At 32.7% G+C, this 9,971-nt stretch overlaps 2 protein-coding genes across 2 annotated transcripts; both read left to right on the forward strand.

The window, feature by feature from the left end:
* The first annotated feature begins 958 nt into the window (after positions 1 to 958).
* On the forward strand, positions 959 to 2,873 carry LOC113511236 (heat shock protein beta-6-like). The gene is made up of 3 exons (XM_026894853.2): positions 959 to 1,101; positions 2,140 to 2,320; positions 2,679 to 2,873. Exons 1-3 carry the CDS (start codon positions 959 to 961, stop codon positions 2,871 to 2,873), a joined length of 519 nt encoding a protein of 172 aa, XP_026750654.2.
* A 5,488-nt stretch (positions 2,874 to 8,361) lies between these two features.
* LOC128202529 (uncharacterized) lies at positions 8,362 to 9,145 on the forward strand. The gene is made up of 2 exons (XM_052903228.1): positions 8,362 to 8,460; positions 8,790 to 9,145. The coding sequence occupies exons 1-2, from the start codon at positions 8,446 to 8,448 to the stop codon at positions 9,105 to 9,107; spliced, it is 333 nt and encodes a 110-aa protein (XP_052759188.1). The 5' UTR covers positions 8,362 to 8,445; the 3' UTR covers positions 9,108 to 9,145.
* The last annotated feature ends 826 nt before the right edge of the window (positions 9,146 to 9,971 follow it).

Below are 9,971 nucleotides of genomic sequence, written 5' to 3' on the forward strand. Positions count from 1 at the left end.
TTCAAAATACGAAGCAAGTAATAATGTTTGTACATAGTAATAATATTATGATCTAATTTATAAAAGAAATACATGTAACGTATAAATTAATAAAATAGCAAATTGGTTCCCATTTGAACATCATTAAATCAAAATCAGTCCTCATTACTTGAAAGTTTGTCCACCCTCTAATTTCGACACGCCCTAACATCGAGATTAATAGGGGCTCATGTTTAGACTTCGGTCGTCATGGCACCGAGGGTGGGATTGACAATCTGCCCTCTACTCTGTGGGGCCGCATAAATACCACATCTCGGGGGGACGGTCTACGCTATCTGGCAACACTCGTTTTAATGACTCACAGTGAAAAGATGTTGGCGGGAAAGGTCATAGGTTAATTAGATTTTTATGATACTATTTTTTTAGTACGATAATGTTTTTTATACGATGAGTAATATATTTCGCGATGAGATCGGAAATGAGGGAAAGGAAGGACGAGAGAACTTTTGTTGTAACCATAAATTTTCATGTTTATAGTTTTAATAGTATGAAACTTAAGGTGCGTATTCACCAGTGCGTTGTTTTGTAGTGTGCCTAATAAATGTTACATTACACTACATGGTCCAGGTCATTACATACCTTGCGAGAGCTTATTTCTAGTACAATCTTAAGTATGTAATATGAACTGGTATTCAATAAATACTGAACTTTAAACCTGCAAAGGTAATAAAAAGCATAGATAAAGAATAACACGATCTGTGCTACGATTTTCTATGTAAGGGAACTTCTATAATAACTAGTATTACTGTATGCCCCAGATTAAGGTAGTAGGTACCTGGCATTCTCTTTATAAGCTAGGTATATGATTTTGTCTTACGTCTGTCTTTAACATTTTAAAATTTCGTACGATATAAACCTAATTCTAAATTCGCAATCAAGTAACAACTACTTTCAAGTATTATATACATAAAGATACAAAATGCCTGACAAGATTCTGCAAAATAAATTTAATGTGCCAATTCAAATGACAGATTTATCAATATTTGACGATGCAGTTTCCACTATGAAGGAACGATTTGTAGCTAAAATTAAACGTTTAGATGCTGAGATAACTAAATTTAGGTATTTTTTTTAATGTTTAAACTTTATATATGTAAGGATTTAAGCCAATAGAAGTGGTTTCTCTCTCTCCATCCCATATTAGATTTACCATGAAAATACAATATTAATAACATGTCTACTTTTAGCTACTCATCTGTATCGTACAATACCATTAATCATGTAACATAAACAATACAATATACTTGAGTATCACACATGTGCCACCATTCCTAAAGGTTAAAATTGTATTACCATCGTACCTTCTGACTTTATTGTTATATCAGTTTCTTTAAATCGTAACAGACACTTTCACAAACATAGTTGCTTCAGATATACCTGCCAGGAACATTCTATGTTTAGCAATCATTAAAATGATGAGGATATCGATAGCTTGTATATATCTTTTTAGAAATACAAATAGTAACCTTGTCTATACCTTAAGTAGATGCTAATAGGGTACATAGTAAGTAATTTTCATAGGTAAGAACGAAATCAGTTTAGTTAACCCATCATGATAAATTCACTAAGAATCAACCATGATGATATTCAATTTATGATGAAGTCGACCTGATAGTGTAAATTCTGCGTGTTCAATACTATAATGTGTTTCAGGGTGTTGTTACGGCTGCCACGTTGTTGTAGTGCATCCACAATGTTTGCAGCGGCATGGACAGATGACTTCTATGCCATCAGACGCAAACTGATCGCGTCTCTTTTATACCGATTGCGTGGCAGCAGTAACAGCATTCTGTGAGCATTGTGTAATAAATACGATAGCCCGATCCTCTCATTGTGGGTCAAAATTATTATAGGAGCCATAAAATGAATTTTGTATTTTTTTTTTTCTCTACTACCATAGTTTAAGTCAATTGTTATTAACAAAAATGGATCTTTGTAATCTATAATAAAGAAAATATTATTATTATTATATTGCTAACAATGGAACCTAATCCCAGTTAGAAACAATCCTCTCTGTATATGAATGAATGAATGAAAGAATATTTATTTGGAAGTATATGTTATGTAATAAACAATTACTTATTATTATCACTCCATTAGCTCAGACCTAATGCATATTTATGGACAAGCATCTACGATGCAAACAGGAGTGACATCGTCTAAAAGAGACACCCCGCAAACCAGCTGGGATAACATCACCAGTTCACCTCTCGTAGAAGGAGACGAGGACAATAAATCCTTAAAACTCCAATTCGACGTAAGCCAATTTGATCCTAATGAGGTGAGCAAACTTTATTCTAATATTCTTGATATTAGATCTTGGGAAATACGAACGACAGGAATAGTGGCATGAGGTATCATGGGTGCCGCAAAATTTTTTGCGATGTTTATAATGCTATTCAAGTCTAGAAGTTACAGTTACATGGGGGGGCCAATCCATAGCTACTCGGGGGTAAATAGTGGGTGCGGAGTGAACCCATTACGTTGGACATAATAAAATAATCATCCATGATAATGTACATACCTAGTTATCAAAAGATCTTGAGCCTCCACGAGGCCTTTAGACGCCTGCGCCCCTTACTGCTACCATTTTCGACCAGGTCATCATGTAAGATTCGAATTTCCTTTTTTTACTACAGGTAACAGTGATAGTCCTAAACGACACCCTGGTAGTCTCAGCCACGCATGAAGAGAAAACCAATAATTCCATGGTCTTTAGAGAGTACAAACGAGAGTTCCTGCTGCCTAAAGGAATAGATCCACAAGCCATAGTGTCTTGTCTGTCCAAGGATGGAGTACTTACTGTACAGGCTTCGTTACCATGCCAGGCCTAGCTTGATAAGCCTGCTGAAAGAACTGACTCTAAATAAGAACTTAAAAGACGAAATAATAGGATTTGATAACGGGTAAGTAATGAATTCAGTCAAGTACTTGCCTTTTAAAATTTAATATATTAAATGAAAGTTGGAAGTGTAATGAGTATTTAATGGTATTCGAATTTCTAAGGGCATTATTTTATAAAATTAAATACAAGTGAATACTTGTATTTAATTTTATAAAATTATTTCGCATAATTAAATATAAGTGTTTACTTGTATTTATTTTTGAGCAATAAGAAATACAGATACAAGTAATATTTGTTTGTATTAGTGCAGTGATTAGGTCTTTTGTTTTGCATTTTGTAATTATAATCTTGGTAGAATGAAATGTGATTAAAATCCTTAATAATATTATAAATGTAAAAGTATGTTTTTTTTTTGTCGCGCCTTAACAGCTCAACTAATTGTAATGAATTTTCGCATTTATATATCCAATGCTTATATTAATACGTAATTTGATTTATTAAAAATCAAAGTTCATTAATTTTTACATAATATATATATATATATATATATATATATATATATATATATATATACATAATATACATATAAATTATTATCAATTTTTTTTAATGGTTATACAGGTATTATTCTCAAATAATGTGTTCTTCTGAAAAAATGTTTTATTAACTTCTGAGCCTTATTATTGACAATGTTGCTGTAGTTTTCAATAGTATTTGTTTGTTTAATTTTGTTTATATTTGTTTAATTTAGTATTGTCTAATTTTGTGTTTCGTTTATTTGTATTTTATTTTGTGCAAATTCTAGTGGCTGCCAAATTACTATTTAAGTATATAATTATGTATTATATTAGCTGTTTGTTTGCCTTAAATAAATAAATAATAATGCAGTGCATTTAGCATGTTAGTGTGAAGAACTTCGATATTTTTGCCATTTTCCGACCTATATTTTTATAAGCCTACTGGTAGAGCACTCCCTTAAAAGGATGTTTTCAATTTCATCCTGTATACATTGTCGCGTGTATTGTATACTCACTGTTATGTTCTTACATAGTAAAAGTACATTATCTGTGTACGACATCGGTGACGTGGCCGCAGCAGATAAACGCGACCTAACTGACACACACACACTCACACGCACACAAATGTCGTGATAAATAAGGATTGAAACACACGTAGAGTTCATTTCAAATTATACAATAAATATCCAAGTATATATCCAAGTATTTTATTGCATCAGACGTTAACTATCAACTACTAAATATAGCCTTCCTCATATACGGGGGTTGTGCCAGTAGTTGTCATGCTTGGCAAACGGATTGGCAAACGCAGTTTGACTTTGGATGATGTTTTAAAAGAGACGCTGCTTCCCATTTCTTGACCATAAACTCCCTTAGTCGCCTTTTACGACACCCACGAAAAAGAAAATGGTGACCTATTCTATGCCGGGACTCATACGGCTATATATTCAAGTACTAATAGTTCTATTCAATCAACATAAATATGCAAACATATACTATATGAGAGACGCATATTATATTATTAGCTGCTTTTTCTGCATGGATTAAAATGTATATAGGTGTCGCCTGTGTGCCTTCCATTCAAATTCGTTCCGCAGTTTAAGTATGAGTAAATATTAAACATTTAAATATATCTAGGGACTTGTATTCATAATATTAATAATAAATATGTTGGAAAATACAGATAAAGCTACGTATGCATATATATCTACAAGATTGTAAGCATATTATTATTGTTAGTAATCATAACAATTATGATTACTAACAATAATATATATAATAGAGATCTTTTGAACACTTGATTTCAATAACCAGGACTTCCTTCAGTTACATACAGGAAGTGTAATTGATTGAATTAGCGCTAAAATGATTACTTCTTATTAAACCATTTCTCAATTATATCCTATAATTGAAGAAGAATAATAACTGAAGAAAATTTGGAAGGCCGTTATATATTTTACAATTCATGATTTGTTAGTTTGTTCCAAAAATTATGGTATCTAATTTTTGTAATAGTTTCATTAAAAATAGAGTGTACTTTTATAGTATGTACAAAATAATCAAATTGTACAGCAATTTAGTACTTAGCATTGAGTGGTCGGCGTCAAATAGAATTCTCAGTTACTCTGATCGTTTCAAAATCTAGTATAAAATTTATTTAAACACTAATAAATTAACTATTTATAATTATTTCCAAATGAAACGGCTAATTCAACAATCAACTGTCTAACAAAATTGAATAAAAAATATTCGATACACTACTTGAGATCCTAGAAAGTGATATGTCGACTTTAATTTATTTTATAAATACTTAAAACTTCAATATGTAAAGGTATTTATATATACAATAACGCCTGTAAACCTACTATGAAAGCAGTAATTAGGTGTATTTATCACTGATACAGTACTCGTATACGAATAATTGTTCAATTGTTCTCATTGTATCCCAAACCTATGTAGGTCACCTGTACATTCACACGTGTGTATGTGGTCGTGTTCGCGCAGTAGCAGTGTTGATGCGGCGCGTTGCCATGGCAACATACCGCGCTTGCTTCCCAGAAGAGGGTGCTCGCTATGCTCAATGCTAAGATAGTTATCTTCTAAACGAGTTGTTTTTCGTAGATCGATTCTGATATCTTATAAAAGAAAAAAAAGGAAAGTTTAAATATAGTACAGACGTTTTTAAGAAATCAAATTTCTCCCATATTGATTGTATACAGATACTAATGCCTATGTATTGCTGAGTGGTCCCAGCATAGAACGGGCCACCCCTTCCTTTCCCGTGGGTGTCGTAAGAGGCGGCTAACAGAACTTAGTAATCGACGTGGCAGCGTACCTCTTAAAATATTACCAAAATGCTAACTGCAGTTGTCAACTCACCTGCCACGCGTGGCAACTACTGGCAAAACCCCATAAGAGGGGTTTTGCCAGGGAGGCTTATGTTTAGCAGTGGACAATTAATGGGTGGATATAATGATGACTACTATATACATACTACCATTAATTCACCATTAATTTATTTGAATTCCATACAAAGATAGGGATCACAGGTACTAATCATAATTTATGGCACCATACTAGATTATAAATTTTGCCAAAAAGGTGGTTTTAGTGAAACCAAAACCAAAACAAAACGAGGAAGAAGAGAAGAAAGGAGTAAATCATATCGATGCAGAAAAATGCGTCAAAATGAGTTCAAATTAACAAAGATATCGCGTAATATGCACACGGAATAAATACAGTCAAATCAAGAACTTCTTAATTTTAAAGTCGGTCAAAAATAAAAAATGACATGTATAAAATTTCCTACTTTCCTACTACTCGTACTTATTTGAAAAATTATTCTTCCAAAATGTCTTAAATGAATAATCAGGGTAAACTAAAGCCGACGACTTGTTTGGTTGTCGGAAGATGATGTATGGGGTGAATTAATTAAGTTATATTTTTATAAACGTTTCGCCTAATTAATAAAAGCAAAACAAAACGTAGAAACTAAAACTAGTAGTTTGTATTAGGGTACAAACTGGCAACACCGACAGAATAGACACACCCTGGGTTCCCACATATCTAATAATATGATTTTACATTCTAAATCTATTTATTATTATATATTATTTAATATATGATTATTATATACACAAAATTGAAACGAAACTAAGTAGGAAGTAATTCCCCATCGATTGCAAAAAGTATTGTGAAAACAGTTCGAAATTATTATATAGGTGTATATTTACACAAAATTAAAAAAAGACCAAGAAACCCTCTTAATTGTAAAAAGAATTATGAAAATAGTACAGACGTTTTTAAGAAATCAAATTTCTCCCATATTGATTGTATACAGATACTAATGATATATTTGTCGTAAGAGGCGGCTAACAGAACTTAGTAATCGACGTGGCAGCGTACCTCTTAAAATATTACCAAAATGCTAACTGCAGTTGTCAACTTGACTGGCAAAACCCCATAAGAAGGGAGGATGTTTCTGGACAATTAATGGGTGGATATAATGATGACTACTATATACATACTACCATTAATTCACCATTAATTTATTTGAATTCCATACAAAGATAGGGATCACAGGTACTAATCATAATTTATGGCACCATACTAGATTATAAATTTTGCCAAAAAGGTGGTTTTAGTGAAACCAAAACCAAAACAAAACGAGGAAGAAGAGAAGAAAGGAGTAAATCATATCGATGCAGAAAAATGCGTCAAAATGAGTTCAAATTAACAAAGATATCGCGTAATATGCACACGGAATAAATACAGTCAAATCAAGAACTTCTTAATTTTAAAGTCGGTCAAAAATAAAAAATGACATGTATAAAATTTCCTACTTTCCTACTACTCGTACTTATTTGAAAAATTATTCTTCCAAAATGTCTTAAATGAATAATCAGGGTAAACTAAAGCCGACGACGGAAGATGATGTATGGGGTGAATTAATTAAGTTATATTTTTATAAACGTTTCGCCTAATTAATAAAAACTAAAACTAGTAGTTTGTATTTACAAACTGGCAACACCGACAGAATAGACACACCCTGGGTTCCCACATATCTAATAATATGATTTTACATTCTAAATCTATTTATTATTATATATTATTTAATATATGATTATTATATACACAAAATTGAAACGAAACTAAGTAGGAAGTAATTCCCCATCGATTGCAAAAAGTATTGTGAAAACAGTTCGAAATTATTATATAGGTGTATATTTACACAAAATTAAAAAAAGACCAAGAAACCCTCTTAATTGTAAAAAGAATTATGAAAATCGCTAAATGCGACGTAAATGATATATTTTCAGATTGGTTCTATAATTGGTTGACGTAAGGATTCTACGGGCAATTCCAAATCAGAGGGCCTACCATGAAATGTTTTCCGAAATTTCGGAATCAAACGAAACACAAATTTGATGTTAAAATTACATAAAACTTACCGTTTAAAAACATTAAAAATATTAAAATATTATTCTTTTGGACTTTTATGATAGGATTTATGACGAACGAAATGATAAGCTCTATTTACTGGGCCGTATTTGGTATAAACAAAAACACGAAATTGAGTCCGAAACTTCGGAATTTAATTTCATGTATGCTACGTTTCAGGCATGTTACGTTGAAATTAAGAACATCACTTGCATACTGACACTAAACCTACCAAGCGCGGTCAAATGACCGTTTTTGAAATTTAATTTCAAAATTTTCATGTATAACGTTACAGTATCATCATGTAACTTATTGACTTTTTTATAATATACATACAACCCATTTATCAATATTTTTTTTATACAACTTAGAATGGCAAAAAGCTGACGGCCCACCGGATGGAAAGTGGTAACCGTCGCCTTTAGACATGAGCAGTACCATGGACATAACAGAGTAGGGGAGAGTGGGGGAATTGAGAACAGTGGGTAATTGGGAACAGCTAGGTAAATAATACTTCCCTCCACATTACACCATCCCGCGCTTATTCAACGGACGCATCCAGCGCCCCTCAGTGTACACCAAATAATAAGAGTGAAAGGCCACATGTACGCTGTCACGGTAAGTCGAACAATGTTTTTTGCATTTCTTTTATAATTTTTGTCGTGTCTTATAATAGGTGTAACTATCATATTTTTTAATTCAAAGGCACCATATTTTGTTATTATCATGCATGTACTATCTGCTTCCAAACCCTACGTGATTGAAGGTTATCAAATATACTATTGAGGATGGCGGCCATTTTGATATATATTGACTAATTTGGGCAATTGGGAATGGCATCAGGCGGGTAATTGGGAACGTTTTCAATTATCTCTCGCGTTCTTAGTTTACCCCTAGTACTGCTGGTTAATTATGTAAAAATGTTTTAACTTTAAAAATTGTTTTAGATGCCTCGAAACTATATACGAAAGACTGAATCGAAATACAAAATTAAAGATCTTCGCCATGCAGTTGAAGATGTTAGAAGTAAGAAGCTCACATTAGGCCAAGCTGCTACCAAATATTCAATACCAAAATCAACATTATTCAAACAATTAAAACAAAACAAAGTCAAAACACCAAAAAAAGGTCGATCTGCTGCATTTAATAGAGAACAAGAAGACCAGCTAGAAAAATATATACTTGATTGCTGCAAGACTTTTTATGGAATAACACCAAGTTCATTACGTAGAATTGCTTTTCGATTTACTGAAGCTAATTCTTAAAAAAGCTGAAACACAATTTTAACAAAGAAACCCAGCTGGCAAGCAAAGACTGGTACTATGGCTTCATGTCTCGACATCTTTCCATCAGTTTACGAATACCAGAAGCTACTTCACTTAATAGAATAACGGCTTTAACGTCATCGAAGTGAATCTGTTTTTTGATCAACTAAAAATGATCCAAACAAAACACAATATACCTGGTCATCGTATTTTTAATATTGATGAAACTGGCATTAACACAGTTAAAAAAAAATTACAATATTTTAGCTCCAAAGGGTTTAAAACAGATAGCCAAAGCGACAAGTGGAGATCGTGGTGTCACAACAACAATAGTTTGTGCTGTCAGTGCTAGTGGTGTATATGTACCAAAGAAGAACCAGTATTATTAATACTCGATAATCACGAAAGTCATATCAGCCTGGGAGCATACAAGCTTTTTCGAGAACATAACTTGCAAGTTCTTTCCTTGCCTCCCCATGTATCTCACAAAATGTAGCCACTGGATCTCACAATCTTTAGTTCACTGAAGATAGCATACAATAAGAAATGTGAGTTGTACATGGTTAACAATCCTGGAAAACGAATAACCCAATACGAGGTTGGAGAACTTTTTACAAAGGCGTACAATAAAACAACTAACATAACTAACATAGCAAGGCTGTCAGTGGATTTAGAGCCGCTGGAATTTATCCTATTAATCCTGACAAATTTAAAGACATCTTTGAGAATATGACATCTAATCAATCCTACATCAGTCAGATTCAAGAATGCGATGCTCATAAAACTACAGCTGAGCAAAGTTTACATTTATCCGATAACACTGTCAGTCAAAGTAAAACTCCTTCTCCATCCACTTCTGTGCCT

This window comes from Galleria mellonella, unplaced genomic scaffold (genome assembly GCF_026898425.1).
Source record: "Galleria mellonella isolate WM207_F2 unplaced genomic scaffold, CSIRO_AGI_GalMel_v1 utg133, whole genome shotgun sequence".
In the NCBI taxonomy this organism is placed as follows: Eukaryota; Metazoa; Arthropoda; class Insecta; order Lepidoptera; family Pyralidae; genus Galleria; species Galleria mellonella.

What these genes read in the sequence shown, in the direction of transcription:
- LOC113511236 (XM_026894853.2), top strand. Translation starts at nt 959, where the DNA reads ATGCCTGACAAGATTCTGCAAAATAAATTTAATGTGCCAATTCAAATG. An exon ending in GCTGAGATAACTAAATTTAG is followed by an intron (nt 1,102 to 2,139) that starts GTATTTTTTTTA and finishes TCACTCCATTAG; the next exon opens with CTCAGACCTAATGCATATTT. An exon ending in GCCAATTTGATCCTAATGAG is followed by an intron (nt 2,321 to 2,678) that starts GTGAGCAAACTT and finishes TTTTTACTACAG; the next exon opens with GTAACAGTGATAGTCCTAAA.